This window comes from Cryptomeria japonica, chromosome 4 (genome assembly GCF_030272615.1).
Source record: "Cryptomeria japonica chromosome 4, Sugi_1.0, whole genome shotgun sequence".
NCBI classification, from domain to species: domain Eukaryota; kingdom Viridiplantae; phylum Streptophyta; class Pinopsida; order Cupressales; family Cupressaceae; genus Cryptomeria; species Cryptomeria japonica.
Genome location: NC_081408.1, coordinates 37,959,964 through 37,979,170, shown reverse-complemented (window position 1 = coordinate 37,979,170; position 19,207 = coordinate 37,959,964). Strand labels below are relative to the sequence as shown.

General features: G+C 35.9%; 1 protein-coding gene across 1 annotated transcript; it reads right to left on the bottom strand.

Annotated features, from left to right (window-relative positions):
* Positions 1-7,312: 7,312 nt before the first annotated feature.
* Positions 7,313-8,155, bottom strand: LOC131047836 (uncharacterized). The gene has a single exon (XM_057981621.1). The coding sequence runs from the start codon at positions 8,153-8,155 to the stop codon at positions 7,313-7,315; it is 843 nt and encodes a 280-aa protein (XP_057837604.1).
* Between the last annotated feature and the right edge of the window lie 11,052 nt (positions 8,156-19,207).

Here is a 19,207-nt window from a genome sequence, read left to right as displayed (position 1 = left end):
ACGATATTTTGGTTTTTATTCCAAAATTTTGGCTTATCATTGTGATTGGTGTTATTGTTGTTGTTAGGAGGATGGACTCCTTATTTGTATATTTTCAATTCACCTTTCTTTATCATGGCTTCCTCCATTCTAATTCCATTATCAACCATTTTTTCAAAACTTTGATTTCCTTGCATTTTTAGGTAATAACTCATTTGATCATTTAAGTTATCGATGAATATGTCCATTTTTTCGTATTTTGGCATTGTACAGGGATACCGCGAGGCTAATCGTCTCCATCATTGTAAAAATGTCATGAAAGGTTCTCCAGCCTTTTGTTTGGCGTTACATAGGTCTAGCATTGTTATTTCATGTTGTATGTTATAAGAGTATTGTGAAACAAACTTATCTACCAATTCTGAAAATGATCTGATTCCAGGTGGAAGTTTGGAGAACCATTCCATAGCTAGTCCAATTAAGCTTTTTGGAAATAATCTCATCAAGTAGGTATCCTCATGTGCAAACTCCATACTCATTGTGCAAAATTCTCATATATGATCTTGAGGATCATTGCTTCCATCATATTTTTCATATCTAGGAGTTTCAAAACCTATAGGAAATGGTCTCATGTTTAGGTTTCTGTCGAATGGATAAGGACAAATTTCTTGAAGTGAGTATCATCTAACATTTCCTCTTTGCATATCTTGAATTTGTGTTTGCATTGCTTGTAGTTGTTGTGTGAGAGTTGTGATAGGGTTATCAACATGATTTGTTCTTGCATGACCATAATTTTGTATTCTAGGAGGATCTGGATCTCTTCTGGTGTCATCTCTAATCCTTCTTGTATCTTTATTTTATTGGATGTTATTCATAATTTCTACTTCATCTCTTCTAGGTATGCAAGTTTCTTCATTGGTTCTGGTATTATTAGGAATTGATATGTCATACATACGGAAACCAAAAATATCCTCATATTGTTCGTTATTAGGGGAAGGATCACTTTTCTTTTGTGTCAATTTGTTCACATCAAAATATTGGGGGAGTGTAGCACCAGATTTGGCTAACATTAGGAAGTATTTTTCTTTTTCTTCCTCCAATAATTTCTGCATAAATTTGTCGAATTGAGGATCTTTCTTGATGTTTTGTTTTGTTATGTCTCCTTCAATTTGTATTTCATCTTCATGTTCCATGATTATATGCTCTTCGATTGTTTTCAATGTTTCGATTTATTTGTCTGTGATTCTTCATCTCTGAGCTCTAGTTAAAATAGGCATACACGTGTGTTATTTTGCTAGGATTCAATTGTCCAAAAGTTTGTTTTGATAAGTGATCAATTGTCAAGGTAGATAAGCTAGAATAATATGACATGAAAAGATGATTCAAGTGTTTAAAGGTTTGCAAGTTTTTCGATCTTTGGTTTAGGAGTGCAATGATGATGATCTGATAAGAACCAAGTCCAGTGGGAACAATAAATCTTACTATGTGGGACAAGATTATCCTGACCAAACGTTTCAGTTTTGTGATAACGGATGATTGATCCTGATTAGAAACTATGTTTGAGTGATCAGTTTACCAAAGAGGGTGATAATGCACTTTGAGATGCTTAGATCTTGAACTTGTTAAGGGTGAGAACTTTGAAAATCTTAATGTGTTTATCTTCTAGAGTCTGATTTTGACAGATGATAACTTGACCAAGCAAACCAAGAAGACAATTTAAGAACAGAACAACAGATAACAGATGTTTATGAATACTGCAATTTGACCAAGAAAAAGGACAGACCTGAAAAGTCATGCAAAGCAACAATTCTGGACTGGTAAACACAGATACTCGTACGACAATAGTTCATGAACTATACGACAAAATATACAATACTAGACGAAAAATCAGAAATTTCTTTTGAAAGAGCAGAGACTTATACGACAAAATTTTATAAACCATACGACAAAATAGATATCTTGTACAAAAGATCACCTGACTCGTACGACAAAGAACAGGACAATGAAAAATATGTTTGTTTTTGCCGAATTTGATTAGTGAATTTTGGTGTTTTGCTTTTGTTTTCCAGATTTAGATGTCTGATTTTTTTCAATTTAGGGATGAGTACGCAGCAAACACATGATGTGATAAGTGACTCCAAGAAAGCTAAACCCTAAGGAAGTTGGTTGAGAATGAAAACATTTTCTTGCAAGCTTAGGTACACACCCAATAGCTAGTCAGAATACAACCACTGAGTCTCACGCAATGGATTCTCAACGTTGTATTATCCAACTCCAAATGCTAATGGAGGCATGATATGGCAAGTGTCTTGGGAGAGTTACTATCTCTCTTGCACAAAGATTATCACCCTTTTGGAGGTGAATCTAGTAGCTTCTATTTTAACCAGCACTAGTAAGGGATTTGTTCGGTGCGTCGGGGTATAAACTCAATTAAGAGGTCTCCCAGCCTTGAAAACCAAGGTTTGATATACCTGAAGGTACGAAGGAGAGCTATTCCCGAGCACTATCGTTGACTTGATTTTCATCAAATCACATTTATTTTATAGTGGGTTGGATTACTTGGCGTTAGCCATTCCCACTTAGGTTGTTCCCCTCACACTGGTCGTAATAGCTTTAAGAGTTTTTAAGATCCTTAGGAGGACAGGCCTGCTAAAGATATGCACTAATGAAAGTAAAAGATGAGTCTAGCTTTTTGATCACCTAAGAAAGGTGAGAGCATAGTCGCCTATCATAAAATACACGAAATACATGATGGTTCATTTCCCTTAGCAAAATTGAAGTGTGCCTAGAAAACTTTAAGGAATACACAAAATTTAGTCAAATTCATAGGCAACCTGCAAAATAAATTTGTTACTAGTCTTGATTGTGTTTTTGAAATTTGTCTTTGACAAGCGTATCTTTGACAACGTCCTGCAAAACTTGTTAGGCTGCCAAAAATATCATAAACGAGTCAGGATTAGCGCTAATAAGTGATCAAATTTGACATGAAAATCCTAAAAATTACAGTCTGTTTGAAGACACAGATGTAGATATTCGTACGACATTATTTATGAGCTCAAATGACACAGCTTTAAACTTCAGACAAAAACCAAAATAGACTCGTATGACATAAAATTTAGCAGCCAAAAATTCGTATGACATGAATTTAGCTCTCGTACGACAATGAAAATGAGTTCGTACAACACAGGATTTACTAGCTAGTAATTCGTACATGTATTTATATCTCATACCAGAGGGTAAATATGCTCGTATGACAAAGGATTAGGCTTTGTCCCAGACTAAAAGGAAGTTCATACGAGTTGGAAAATCAAATCGTACGACATTCTAAATCAGGTCCAGCAGAGATGAAGTTCTGTTGAAGCTTGAGAGGCCAAAAATGATGATTCCGGCCCCACGGTGAGTGCCAAAATGTCGTTCCTGTGAAGTGTATACTTGTTATACCTGCTGCTACAACACAAAACACTCAATAAATCATTACAAGCAATGGTTAGAAAATTAATCAACGCAAGATAAAACCATAGCTAATCGATCTATTGCCTCCTAGTAAATGCGAGAATAAATTTTTCTCTCAGATCTGGTTGGGCAAATTCCAGTGACTTGACTACAGTTAGATGGAGGATTTTGTGAGATTTTGCCAAGATCAAGAAGCAATGGAAAGCACAAATAAGAGAGAACAAAATAGAATGACAAGAACAAAACTGTATTCTCATCAATATGCAAATGATCAACTGGATTAACCAATACAATGAATATAGGCCTGCTTATATAGGCAAGGCCATATGGATGTATGAGCACACAATTATGACATGTGGCTCAATGAGAAACAAGGGTAGGTAAGAAATACTAGGGGTAGGTAGAAGAAATAATATAATATTCCACAAGAGGTGGATGACCCACCGAATGTGGAGTGTAACAGCAAAATAAGACCACAAAAAGTGGAATTTCTCCTACAAGCTCTATCCCTATGTGCACACTTCCCTAAGTGTCTCAAATCCAAACTACGAAGAGATGCATTATCCTAAGTTAACTTAAGTAAAGTGTAATAATATCCTAAATGAATATTTATTTACACCAACAGATTTGAATGATAAAGATGCATGATCTAGCAATGATAACATGATTAAGCTACATGATTTCATGATTATTCTAGAAAATAAGCTAGAATGAAGATGCAATTCAGCTAAAATTAAACATGGTAACAATGGTAAGAATGATTTGGTAAGAGCTATATGCCTATAGTAACAATGCTTGAATGAAAATGAGATGGGATTTGGGATGCAAAAATGATATTAATTAGGACCCTTTGTGCTTCAAAATGGGGTCTGTTTATAGGATTTCCCAAGGCTAGGGGTGAGGTGGCAAGAATCGATGGTCAAGATTGATTTGAAAATATTAATGGTTAAATTGGAGGAGGTTGGCAAAGGGGTTGGATTAAAGGGAACATCTGTCATCTCTATGGTGACAAGTGTCAAGAGGCTTCTAGAAGGGGTTGGATGAAAGGGAACACTTAGTGACAAGTGTCACAAAGCTTCTAGAAGAGGTTGAATGAAAGGGAACATGTGGGTAGGTAGAATGGGTTATAGGAATGGTTAGGTTAGGTGGTTAAAAGTAAGGAGAATTTGAATTCAAATAATAGGAAAAGGTTAATTAATTTCAACAACTCATGGATTTGATTTGTTTAATTAATTAAATGATTAGAAGAAATGATTTTGATGGGGAAGAATTAATTAATTTGAATTAATTAATCAAAAGGGATTATTGAAATGAACCTATTAAATAAATCCTTAGATTTATTAATAAGTAGATGAAAGGGGGAATTTAATCAAATTGCTTGATGAATTCAATTAAATTGGGAAGGGAGATTAATTAAATAATTCCTTATTCAATTAATTATCTTCCGACCATTTTTAGGTGTATACAGAACCTATTTGGTTACTAACTCTCTCACTTTAGGCTCTGCAAGACCTAGGCAGGTATACCTATTCACAAGTGGCTTTTGATAACTAATGCTTTTTATAGCAGATTGATTATTTTGATCTAATTGACCCCTATCTCAAAATGGCAAAGGTTCTTGAAATAAATGTCTTTTAGATGAGTTCAAGATTGTTGTTATGGAAGCTATTCGATCTTTGTGCTTAAAATTTATATATATACATTATTGCTAATTGATTCTATATATCCTACTCAACTACTCCTATTGCTTTAAAGTAAAAGTGATTGATATGGCAAAAGTTGTGATTCGTGAGTGACCAGTGTCTTTCCTGTTATTTGGGCTACAGAGTCTTATATTTCCCTAGGACTAAATGTATTATTTGTGAGACAATTTTTAAACCTACCACCTTTGGCAAGTCTGTCAGTTACTATTTCTTATGAGATATACTAAATTTTTATATCATAAAACTACTTGAATGAATTTAACCTTAACCTTAAAGGACCATTCAAGGAAGAACTACGAGGAACAATTACAATTCAAAAGTAGATCTTATTAATCCAAGTTTATAATATAGAAACATAAACTTCACTACAAGAATACAAGCAACCTTATCTCCTTTAGATAATATCACAAACAACTGCCTATAAGAAATGGAATAATTCACAACACATATGCAGAGAAAAAACAACTGATTCTATTAAAGTTTCAAAATAGTACAATAGTGTGCCAGAAGCTATAGCATCTATCCAATATCTTCTCTTCTAGTAATGTCCTTCTTTTACAAAACTTGCTCATATAAATAAGTGAGCAACACCTATTCTACGAAGAGTTTTGTCTCTTTTTTGCCAATTTATCGAGCATTCATGGCGATTCTATCAGTTACCTTTACCAGGTGCACAACGGTCACAAAGTCATTTATTTGAATTCATAATGAAGTGAATTTATTAAGATTCGTATTGATTCTCACGACAGAAGATAATTATTCATCTAGCAACATTTCATGCTGCCCATCGATGCTCATCAATTTTATGGCTATACCCTTTCTTGATGAAATTATGCACTTCGGTATCCCGACTTTATCTTTCCTCAAAACATCATCTTTCATCGATGTTGCATCAGTTTCGATGGAACTATCATCATCGTCAAAGGAATTTATAATTTCATCGACCTTTGCACTTCCATCGAAATTTTTTATCTCACATGCCACATTTACACTGGTGTCGATGAAATATCCTCTTTCGATGAGAGACAAATGGTCTCCTTCGACTCTCTATGTTTGATCGATAATGGGTCTTCGATGGGAATCTCTTGTGTTTTATCGATGTCTTTTCTTTGGTGTGAAAACGTCTTCGGTCAACATTTTCGATGGTTCTTCGACACGTTCTTTTCATCGAAAATTACTTTCGATGAAACCTTTCCATGGTTTGCTCGACATATTACTTATCGATGGAAATCATGGTTTCGGTGAACCGCTTTCGGAGATCATCGAGGCTTAAGTCTGTTTGATGAGTTACTTATCGATGAAACATTGATGGGTTTCACCGATATCATTTCGATCAGATTAAATACTTAGGTAAGAATTAATGTGTGCATCTGATGATTTCAGCTTGAGTGATAGCTTTTTTTTGTGAATTCTGATATTGATGAAAGTGATAAAGGTTCTATCGAAACTCCTAAGGGCATGGCTGACTTTCATATTTTTTTAAGAAAACTTTTGTAGCTTCAGTCGAAACTATGGGATTCTTTTGATTTCAAAATCAATGCTCAACAGTGGCTCTGACTGGGGGTGGAGGTATATTATAAATACCTTCAAGAATCTAGAATCTCTGGTGAACAAGAAACTACTAATGGTGGTTGGCGGTGTATATACAATGAAGAATGATCCTTAATCTACTGTACATGGAATAGAATTTTAAGAGAAAAAACTTTTCAGGAACTGTCCATGTACCGGCAATTCCTGATTGTCTCCAGTCACACTGTGTAGGAAATAAGCATCCTCTCCTTCTTTTTCTATAACCATATATGGCCCAAGCCAAAGGGCTTCAAACTTCATGTTCTTACCTTTGTCCTGGTTTCTAGCATCCCACATTAGGACCCAATCTACTATCTCAAACTTCCTAGTTGTTGTCCTTTTTTCATATAACCTTTTCATCTGATTTTGTGCCTTAACATTCTGCCTCTGGGCTTCTGTCCTGACCTCATCAAGCTCTACTAACTGAACAAACCTCTCATGCAAAGGATCTTCCACATCACTTCCCTCTTGTATCCTAAACTTGTGGACAGGTAAGAGGTTATCCAACGAGAGTCTAGCTTTCTTGCCATAAACCAATTCAAATGGACACTTTCTGGTGTCCTTCTTGATTGTTATTCTATCAGACCAAAGTGCTAGACTCAATTTCGAACTCATGCTCTTGTTCTGTCCCAACATCTTCTTGATAATTTTGAGGATATTTTTATTGTTGGATTCAGCTTGTCCATTACTCCATTACCTTGGGGATGATACGGAGATGAATGGGATACTATGCTGCCATACTTCTCACAGAAAGTGTTGAATTCTTCAGATCTAAAATACATACCATTGTCAGTGATGATTCTTGCAGGGACACCAAACCTGACAAAGATATTTTCCATCAAGAATTTGATTACCACTTTACTAGTAGCCTGCTTGGTAGGAATTGCTTCTACCCATTTAGTTAAATAGTCAGTGGCTACCAATATCCACCGGTGTCGTCCACTAGATTTGTCTGATATTTCCCCAATAAAATCCAACCCCCATTGCTGAAAAGGTTCTTCAACTTGCATAGGTCTTAATGGGAGGGCCCCTTGATACTTCGAGAACCTTTGGCATGCCTCACACTTCCTAACACATGCATAGGCATCATTGAATACATGCGGCAAATAATATCCAGCCCTCAGTATCTTATGAGCTGTGGTTTTAGCAGAAAAATGACCACTACATACCCCATCATGCATTTCCTGTAGGATTCCTTTTGCTTGATGTATATCCAAACAAAGCAACAAGATTCCATCTCTGTTCTTCCAATACAAGTCACCATTGATGATCACATATTTTAATGATTTTAACTTCAAGGTCCTCTTTTGATTATCAGTCATATTATCTGGACACTTCATATGTTTAAGGTAATATGCAACATTTGTATACCGGGCAGTGTGCTCAATGTTGAAACTGGCCTCCTCAAACCCAACTTCATTTATCTGAAATTCTTCAGAATCTGCTCCTGTCATAAGTCTAGCTAATCCCTGACCCTTGATGACTTGTGAAATTTAAAGCTCAATGTTAAACTCTTGGATCTGATTGATCCACTTGCACCTTTTCCCTGTTACTTTAGTTTGCCTAAAAATATCTTACACTGCTGCATTAGGAACATAAGTTATGATCTTTGCCCCTACCAAGTACGGTCTGAATTGTCTTACCACTTTAACCAAAGTGTAGGTGTGTTTCTCATTTATATCATACTTGATCTCGGATGGGCTCAATTACTTACTAAAATATACGATGGGTTGCTCACAACCATTTTGGTTCTTTTGTACTAATATTGCTGCCACCGTATGACAAGAGGCAAAAGAAAAGATCAAAAATAGTTTACTAAAATCTGGTGATATCAGTACTGGTGCATCGGATATTGCCCTCTTGATTGTTATAAAAGATTCCAATGCTTCCGCATCCCAAACTATTTTGGCTCCTTTCTTCAACATCTGTACTATAGGTTTTACAATATCTGCAAAGTTCATGATGAATCTCCTGACAAAGTTGATTTGCCCTAAAAATGACTGAATAGCTTTAACCGTTTTTGGAATAGGAACTTCACTAATTGCATCCACTCTTTCAGGGTCAATTTTTACTCCCTCTTTAGATACTATGTGTCCTAGAAGTTTTCCTTCCCTAACCCCAAAATGACATTTCTCTGGGTTAAGAGAAATTCCATATTCTAAAGCTTTTCTGAATATCCTTTCAAGGTGATTGTAGTGGTCTTCAGCCCTTTTGGAGTAAGCGGTTAGATCATCTTGATACACTACCATTATCACATCTATCAACTTTGCAAATGCCACATCCATTACTCTTTGCAAATTTGCCCAAGCATTAGTTAGGCCAAATGGCATCCTTGCATGCACGTATGTCTCCCATGGTGTTGTAAAGGTTGTCTTGTATTGCTCAGCCTCCCTAACTTTCACTTGATTATAACCTGAGAATCCATCCATCATCGATAGGAGTTCACATCCAATTACTTTCTGCAACATGATATCCATGTTCGGTAATGGGTAATTATCTTTTAAGGATGATATATTCAGGTTTCTAAAGTTTACACAGAGTCTTATATCTCCATTCTTCTTCGTGACAGGAACTAAGTTTGAGACCCAAGAGGAATACCTACAAGGTTTAATTATTTCTGCATCTTTCATTTTTATTATTCCTCTTTCATCTTGGGCAGCAAAGTTGGATTTATAGGTCTTTGTTTTTGTCTGAATGATGTGGCATCAGGTTTGAGGGGTATTTCATGCTGGAATAGATCTTCTCTGTAAGCCTTGAGGTCATCATATGACCATGCAAACACATGCCTATATTTTTTGAGTAATATTGTCAATTGTTGTTTCATTTTAGGAGTTAAATTTTTCCCAAAAAATACATGCCTTGGTGATTCCTTGCTTCCTAAGATGACCTATTCAACATCACTTTCTTTAGCCATAGTCACTTTGGTTTCTACCCTGTCCTATGCATTGAAAGTCCTCTCCAATGCAACCAAACCTCTTGGCAATTTGTTTAATTTCCATTGTATAATTTCTTGACTAAACAAGGTTTCCTTCCCCTCAACCTTTCTACAAAGTCATTAAAATTAATAGCTTGTGCCTGATAATGATCCATACACTGCAAGAACTTTAGCAGATCAACATCATCTTGAAAAATTTGCCAGTTGTATAGATTATCAAGGATACAGGGTCTGAATTTTATCTCTATTTCTGATATGCCATTCAATATCATGTCGTTTTCTTTAAGGGCAATATTCGACAGAAAGTCAGTCATTATGTTTTTCGACCTTTCAACCCAATTTATCTGGAAGGAGCTAAATATTTCAATGGTATCCCATACTGCATTCCTGTATTGCTTCAGTCTGATATGTTTAGAAGCATATTTTCCTTTAACTTGGGATACTATCAGCTCTGAATCCCCAAACACACTAAGGATCTTAATTCCATGCTTGGCTGCTAAGTTTAGTCTTGTAATTAAAGCCTCATACTCAGCAATATTATTGGTACATTCAAATAGCAACTTAAAAGAATACTTAAACGTTTCGCTACTTGGTGAAATGAACAAAATTCCAACCCCACTTTCCTCTTTACTGCATGAACCATCAAAGTACATGCGCCACACTTGATCATTGGTTTCTTTGATGCAAGATTGAATTGGGGACAAGTCCTCATGTTTTACCTTTGTCAACTGCACTTTAAAATTATCCATGTCTGATTGAATAAAATATATTAGCCGAGGCATTTCTAGATCCTCAATGATATATAAGGAACGAGGCTCTCTTTCAATTCTCACCTCATGACCATTCACGGGTATGGTTGTGTATGATAAATCTAACTGGACATGTCCACCTATCAGATTTGACCACTGTCTGGATAGTAACATCCCATAGTTAGGAGGGATGTCTACTACCGTGGTATCTATTTTGTAAGATGCCTCAGGGCATGCTACTAGTTTGAATTCTACATCTTTCATAACACCAACAATTGGGACAGATCTTCTATCCATAGCATAACATTTTCCAAACGTTGTATCTACCCCCATTTAGAGCTCCTTCATAACTCCTACAGGCATAACATTTATCGCCACTCCTGAATCAACCATACAATTTTTAACCATTTTGTTGTTTATCATCAAAGTTAAGTAGAAAGGATCCACTTGGGAAGGATTCTTTGTTATTGTTGATCCCAAGTATATTGTTGGAATATGATCATTCTCACCATTACCATCTTGACTACTTTTCTTGTGCTCCTTCACCTCTTCTCCCGAGACATCTGCGATCATTCTCAGATTCTTCTCTCTATATTCGGGGAACTTCATTATCTCGAGCAATGGGATAGAAACTTTCGTTTGTGTTAGGGTGTTCGCGATGTCAAATGACGTGGTAGCCGGTGTTGAAGGAGCATTTGTTATGCTCTCTTTAAGTCCCTTTTGTGGCTTTGTTATTTGAATATCCTTCTCTTTGATTTTACCCAAGTCCTTGCCCTAAATATTATCCATTTTATTCATCAATTTAGCTATCTTGTTGGTTTCTTTCATGAACATACCAGAAGGTTTTCCTTTCTCAGGTTTATAGTTCTACTCCTAAGAGCATAGGTTATTTTGGCTTGTTCCACTGTAGCCGCTGTAATTCTTTCTCTTTCTTCTTCAGTGGGGATCCTAAGTTTGATTTCTTCATCATCTTAAAATACTTGTTGCATACAATACTACTAATCGATGCATCTAGAGTTCACATCACTATCTCCTTCCTCATCAAATGAATTGTATTCTTCAAATGACAGAAGATTTATGGCATGGTCATCCATATATCCTTCACATCCTTCCTCTTCTTCCTGCAACTTCTTTGCTATTATACATTGATAAGGAGAATGTGGCATGTCACAGACAAAGCACCACAAGTTGTCATCTGACACCTGATTCACTGTTCTTTTCAGAGGATCTGGTATCTGTACATTATCCTTTTGACTTTTTTCCACTGGTTTCCCATCCTTCCATGTAGTATTATATGGCATATCATGCAATCTGGGTCTATCTTAACGAAAAAATTGTTGTTTCTCTATTTTATTTGCCCTAACAGACAAATCCTTTAAAGCATTTAGCACCTTGTATAACTTATCTTCATCTTTGGTTTGTTTGGGAGCTCTTGGGTTAAACAACCTAGTGTCTTCCCTCTTACCAACTCTCCCAGCAGTTTTTCTATTGTTTTCTATGGTTATAGTAGCCTTCATAACTCCTTGAAGAGTTGTAGGATTTTTTGTTCTGATCTCGTAGTTTTTTTGGTTTTCAAACGCGTTTATGTAGTATAGGATGCTTACTTCTGGGACTAGTTTTATCCTGTTTGGAATTTTGTTTATAACTTTGTTGAATCTCTTATTGAAATCAACCACTATCTCGTTAGGTTCTTTTTTGATACTTATGATTTCACGTAGTGCAAACTTGGGGCTATTTTGATCTCCATATTGCTCGAGAAAAAGTTTTTTAAACTCTAAAAGGCTACTTATTGAAAAGTCTGGCAATGCTCTGAACCAATCTCGTGCATCTTCTATCAAAGACTGCATGAATAATTTCATTTTAACATCCTCATATGGGAGGCAGAAGTCTTCCATGACTGTATCAAAGGCTTTGCAATGTGTTTCTCCTGAAATAGCATTACTCTCAGTGAATTTTGGTATTGCAGTTCTAATTTCATTTGGAATGGGATGAGGATACACCATCATCCCTGAAAAATCAAACTGCCTGATGCATTCTGTATTCATCAATCCATATCCCCCCTGAAAGAAATTTCCATGGTTCTAACCTACATTATTATTACTAGAGGTAAATTGGTTTTGAGGTTGGAAGTGGTTTTGATACATTGGTGTACGGAAAATCATTGAAATGATTGTGCTGGTGCTCAGGAGGCGTGTTGGTGTATGGAATATTATTGCGTCTACGATCATATAAGGGGTTTTCAGATACCTTGTAGGTATTGTTTTTTGCATTGACTTCATCTTTATTGCTTCCCCCTTTGTTTGATCCTCGGGTTGCATGCTCACACCTTGCCCTGTATCTATCCAGGTCATGATCAATGTCATCTTCATTGACATTCATGCCCAACTTAGCACATAATTCTACACAGTCTCGTACTCATCCAGTATCCTTCATTTCAATAGCTACTTCCAACATTTGCTTCATCAAATCTGTCATACGGTCTGGTGCATCCATCCTGCTTGAGCCTGAGGAACTTGAAGTACCTATCTTTGAATTTGGATGATAATTCTCAAAACCAGGAGGGAATTTCCTTTTTCGTGCTCCATCCACACCTGCCAAGTCCTCATTTTTAGGGTATGTAGGAACTGTGTAGTTCTGTTTATTTAGAGCTAGATGTGAATGATTCTCAGAATAGTAATAATTATACTTTTCATTTATGAAGTCATTCTTGGATTCCATCAGATTGTCTATTGATTTTTTCTTTGAACTCTTTCTATTTCTTTTCTAATTAAAATTTAATTGTACTATTGGGTGGCCTTGTGTTATTGACCTCCTCCTGTACATAAAACTTCTTCTCTATACTTCAGAGTCACCACCTCTCTCTTGAGAGGAAATTGTACTTTGTATATGAGTTCTTTCCCATGGTAGAGTCTTTCTTAAATGAATGTGTCCCCAGCAGAGTCGCCAATCTGTTGGATCTCAAATCAACAGATTGGATGGGATCTAAGGAAATGCCAACTCCTATGATCAAACCTTTCAATTTGACTTGGCCAACTTATAGAGTGAACCTATTTGGTTACTAACTCTCTCACTTTAGGCTCTGCAAGACCTAGGCCGGTATACCTATTCACTAGTGGCTTTTGATAACTAAATCTTCTTATAGCATATTGATTATTTTGATCTAACTGACCCCTATTTCAAAATGGCAAAGGTTCTTGAAATAAATGTCTTTTAGATGAGTTCACGATTGTTGTTATGGAAGCTATTCGATCTTTGTGCTTGAAATTTATATATATACACTATTGCTAATTGATTCTATATATCCTACTCAACTACTCGTATTGCTTTAAAGTAAAAGTGATTGGTATGGCAAAAGTTGTGATTCGTGAGCGACCAGTGTCTTTCTTGTTATTTGGGCTACAGAGTCTTATATTTCCCTAGGACTAAATGTATGATTTGTGAGACAATTTTTAAACCTATCCCCTTTGGCAAGTCTATCAGTTACTGTTTCTTATGAGATCTGCTAAATGTTTATATCATAAAACTGCTTGAATGAATTTAACCTTAACCTTAAAGGACCATTCAAGGAATAACTACGAGGAACAATTACAATTCACAATTAGATCTTATTAATCCAAGTTTATAATATAGAAACATAGACTTCACTGTAAGAATACAAGCAACCTTATCTCCTTTAGATAATATCACAAACAACTACCTATAAGAAATGGAATAATTTACAGCACATATGTAGAGAAAAAACAACTGATTCTATTAAAGTTTCAAAATAGTACAATAGTGTGTCAGAGGCTGTAGTATCTATCCAATATCTTCTCTTCTAATAATGTCCTTTTACAAAACTTGCTCATATAAATAAGTGAGCAACACCTATTCTAAGAAGAGTTATATCCCTTTTTTGCCAATTTATCGAGCATTCATGGCGATTCTTGTTAAGGTTTCAAGCAGATCCAAAGCAAATATGAACTAACAATTATATGCAGATTTAAATACAAAAGATAAAGAAATAAAATAGGACACAGATAACACAGAGATTTAACGTGGTTCACCCAGAATGGGTTACGTCCACCATACACAGTCGTCCAATCTTTCTTATTATCCAGCAAAAATAGTACATCAACCTTACAATGCCTTAAGCATCATAGCCGCTTATAACATGCGTTTTTAGGGCAAAAACAAAGTCGGCCTTTTTAGGGTTTTATTACAATGTCGGTTTTCATCAAAAAAATACCCAAAAAAAATTTTCTCGGAGGCTCCCGCCCCCAAACCCCCACTTTTCTCGGGGGCTGCCACCCCTGAACCCCTGCCCGGGGCCCGGCCCAGCCCCAAACCCCGGCAAGGATACGTGCTGAGTGTACAGTACTTTGCTGATCAATCACCACATTTCAACAATTCTATCGATTACCTTTACCAGTTGTACAACAATCACAGAGTCATTTATTTGAATTCATGATGAAGTGACTTTATTAAGATTCGTATTAATTCTCGCGGCAGAAGATAATTATTCATCTAGCAACATTTCACGCTGCCCGTTGATGCTCATCAATTTTATGGTTGTACCCTTTCTTGATGAAATTATGCACTTTGGTATCCTGGCTTTATCTTTCATCAATGTTGCATCAGTTTCGAGGGAACTATCATCATCATCAAAGGGATTTGTAATTTCATCGACCTCTACACTTCCATCAAAAAAAAAATTCTCACATGCCACATTTGCGCTGGTGTCGATGAAATATCCTCTTTCGATGAGAGACAAATGGTCTCCTTCGACTCTCTATGTTTGGCCGATAACGGGTCTTCGATGGGAACCTCTTGTGTTTTATCGATGTCTTTTCTTCGGTGTGAACACGTCTTCAGACAGCATTTTTGGTGGTTCTTCGACACGTTCTTTTCATCGAAAATCACTTTCGATGAAACATTTCCATGGTTTGCTTGACATATTACTTATCGATAGAAATCTTGCTTTCGGTGAACCGCTTTCGGAGATCATCGAGGCTCAAGTTTGTTCGATGAGTTACTTATCGATGAAACATTGATGGGTTTCACCGATATCATTTCAGTCGGATTGAATACTTAGGTAAGAATTAATGTGTGCATCTAATGATTTCAGCTTAAGCGATAGATTTTTTCTATGAATTCTGATATGGGTTAAAGTGCTAAAGCTTCTATCGAAACTCCTAAGGGCAAGGTTGACTTTCATATTTTTTTAAGAAAACTTTTGTAGCTTCAGTTAAAACTATGGGATTCTTTTGATTTCAAAATCAATTCTCAATAGAGGGGATGGAACATTTTATGCATTATACATTTTCTATAGCTTTTTCATTAAATATTTTAAAAAATTTATTAGAAATTTAAACATATTAAATTTAAATCTCTCATTTACCACTGACACTGAACATTGAAATGTTACAAGTTTACAACTACAAACATGGAATACCTTTCCTTGGTTTTCCTCTTTTATGCAAATGAAAGATGACAAAATGAAGGTATTAGAGTTATTGGGGAGGAGGATTAATAGGGTAGGATATTTTGGCTTGTCACCTTTTCTTCATTATTTTTTCTTGAGAACACTTTTTACAAGATACATAAGCATGTGGAGACCATCAAGTTTGCCTCAATCTGCATGATTGTCAGGGGGTGTCCCAGTCTAGGCTAATGTGTTGTCTATGTGATCCATAGACCTCTCTTATATGTATAAAAGAAGGGGTTCCCTTAGAATATTTGGGTGTCTAAAGGAGCCTAAACATCCTGCAAACATCATAGCTACCCTCCCAGCTTGCAGAGGTTACCATTAGGATATTTCATCTTGTTCCTAGGTCCTTGATATGTTTGGGGCACTTGAAGCAACACTTGGAGAAAAGTGAATGAGTCCAAGTGTTACCGATTGCAAATACCTGTATGGAAAGGTATGGGGGTGTTTGTTACACAAATTGCTAATATAATCATATGATTATTCTTTCTCATTCAGATTCAATAATATATAACAAATTGAATACTAGTTTAGAAATATTTATAAATGGAATTAATATTGTTTAGAAGTGTATTCTTAATACTGATTGAAATGTAGACATGATGTTGGTTAGAAATGCAAAATCGATGCTTATTAGAAATGCATATTTAACACTGATTTGAAATTGTAGATTTAATAGAGTGTCATGCTAATATTCACTCTCCCTCTGCATTATTGTATATTGTTCCTTAATACCTTCTCATCGGCGGTGTCTCCTCGAAATGGAACCCATTTGTAAAGGATGTGCCTCTTGGTCATCATATTTCCTTTCATAACTAATATGTCCATTCAAGATGTTGTTAGTCGTGCTAACTAATTCTAATCTATTTTCCTATATTTAAGAGTGCAATCACACATCATTAAGGAATGAAATCGAATATCATTAGAGAGTGATTAACTAACCAATATCAACTATCATTCTATACTTTTATCCTTGAAGTAGTCAATAGTAATCATGTTCACCGATTGATGAAATTATTATTCATGGTGTTGGGTAGAAGCAAATAATGGGTTTGTAGTAGGGGGCATGACAATCATGCCATCCCAAGATTTTTTGTCATCAAGCAATTTCAAATTTGTATGGTTGAAGATCTCTTCTCCTTCTCATGTTGCATCCTCCTCAGATAGGCCCCTCCATTTGATCAAGAATTCAAATATGGTCTATTCCTTAAATTGTTATCTCTCATATTGTGAATTGCTCCTAGTTCCAGGATTAGTTTATCCTCATCATCAAGCAAAGGTAACTCTACACATGGGGTGAGTTGTTGCCCAAGCATTTTTTTGAGTCAAGTTGCATGAAAGATATTATCGATGTGATTGTTCTCATGCATCTCCAATTGATATCCCACTTTTCTATTCTTTCTTAGGATCTTGTATGGCCCATAAAATCGGGGTTTTAGTTTTTCAACTCTGCTTATCTTGATGAATGATTTCTTATATGGTTGTAGTCACAAGAATACTAACTCTCCAACTTCAAATTTCCTCTTAGTGTGGTTCCGATCAGCATAGATGTTTTGTTGATTTTGCACTTGGTGCAAATTGTCCTTGAGGCTATTCATAATGTCCAAACTTTGTTGTACAAAATATTTAACCTTGGTGAAGGCTTCAATTTATAGAGGATATTGGAAATGAATGGTCAATATTGGAAGTCAAGTGAAGGGTTGAGATTAAAAGAGAGTGTGGTCTCATATTTGAAGGTTTAGGCTTGTGACAAGTGTCACAAGGAGAAGTGGGGTGCAAGGGCAAGTGTGCTCACACATGTGTGATCACACATGGAGAAGCTCGTGAAAGGGACATGTCTATGACATGTGTAAGAGAATCCTCACACGTGTATGAGCACCCCTTGGTCGAAGATGAGGTAGATAGGTGAAGTGACTTGTGCATGCAAGTCCTTTATGAGGGGAGTTACATGTGGACTTGGGTAGGTGTCTAGTATTTAAAAATTGAATAAATATTAACAGGGAATAGGTTTTGGGTTGATTAGCTTAATGAGGGGGATTAAAAGGTGGGTTTGTAGGAATCACTGTATTAACCTAATTAATTAAGAATTAATTTGACTAATTGGGATTAGCAGGGGGATTGGAATATTCCCTAGGGACGAGTTTCAAATAAGTCAATCTTTAGGAGAAATCTAAAGGAGGTAATTAGTTAAATAAAATTTAATTAATTTAGGGATAATAATAGGATAATATCAGGACTAACCTCTTCAAGCAATAAATTGTTGGGGTCGTTAAAACTAATAGCAATAGAAAGAGTTTACTGCTAGGGCATTTTTTCTTCCATATTACTTCCCTTTCATTTTGCATTCTCTGCATCCAAATCACCTTTGTCGAAAACCCCATTTGATTCATCTGAGAACACATATCTCTGCCCATTCCTAGGGCACTTCTTTCCTTTTCAAGGATGCCCAAAGGGTTAACATTTATTACTTTTCAAAAACCCTATTTGATTCATCTAAGAACACAAATCTTTGTGCAATCCTATGGCACTTCCTCCCTTCTCAAGGATGCCCAAAGGGTCAATATTTATTCTTATGGTTTTCTTATAATCAAACATTTTGATGTTTTGAGTGCATCCTGAAGCTCTATTTCCTTTTCTCTTTCACTTTACCAATCGAGTGTTTTTTTGCACCCATAGCCACAATATTGCTCTTCCCGTGATGGTTCACTGCAGCTCCTTCCCAACTATCTATTTTCTCATTCAAACCTTCTAGCCTTTGTTTCCTCTACGAGTCGAACCCATTAAATCCCTATTATATGTTTTTAATTATTTAAACCTTGGATTCCTTTGGAAATTTTCATTTTGTTCCTTTTGGTTATCTAGTCAATTACCCCTACCAAAATTTCCAAATCGCTACATGTTAGCCTCTGATCTCTTCTACTCAAAAGAAGATAACCATTTCCTATTGGAAATAGACATTGTAGGCATGTCGAGATGTTGTCATTGATGACAATTCATATCAGTCCTAGTATCTGCACTTCATGTTTTCATCATTTCACTGAGGTCCAGTAAGCAGATGTGTAACCGGTTGTCTATAGTTTTACTCGGTGGATTATCCTGGTTATGTATTTTTATTTGTGGATCTGGGAGAAGGTCTGTTATGATGTAATCATCTTATTTCAGGCTTATGGACTTCGATGTTAAGTTTTGTATCAGCTAGAAGATCCGATAATCATGTTTTTGGCAAGAACAATGTATATTAGTGGTAGTGTGTGGTGATTCGCTTCGTGGATCTTGCAGATTGATTTTCAAAATTATTTACATGTTCGAGGTTGATGTGCTATCTTGTGGGAATTTTTTGGTCATTTTATTTTGG

Excerpts from the sequence above, each read along its gene's own strand:
- LOC131047836 (XM_057981621.1), bottom strand. The coding sequence starts at position 8,155 with ATGACAGGAGCAGATTCTGAAGAATTTCAGATAAATGAAGTTGGGTTT.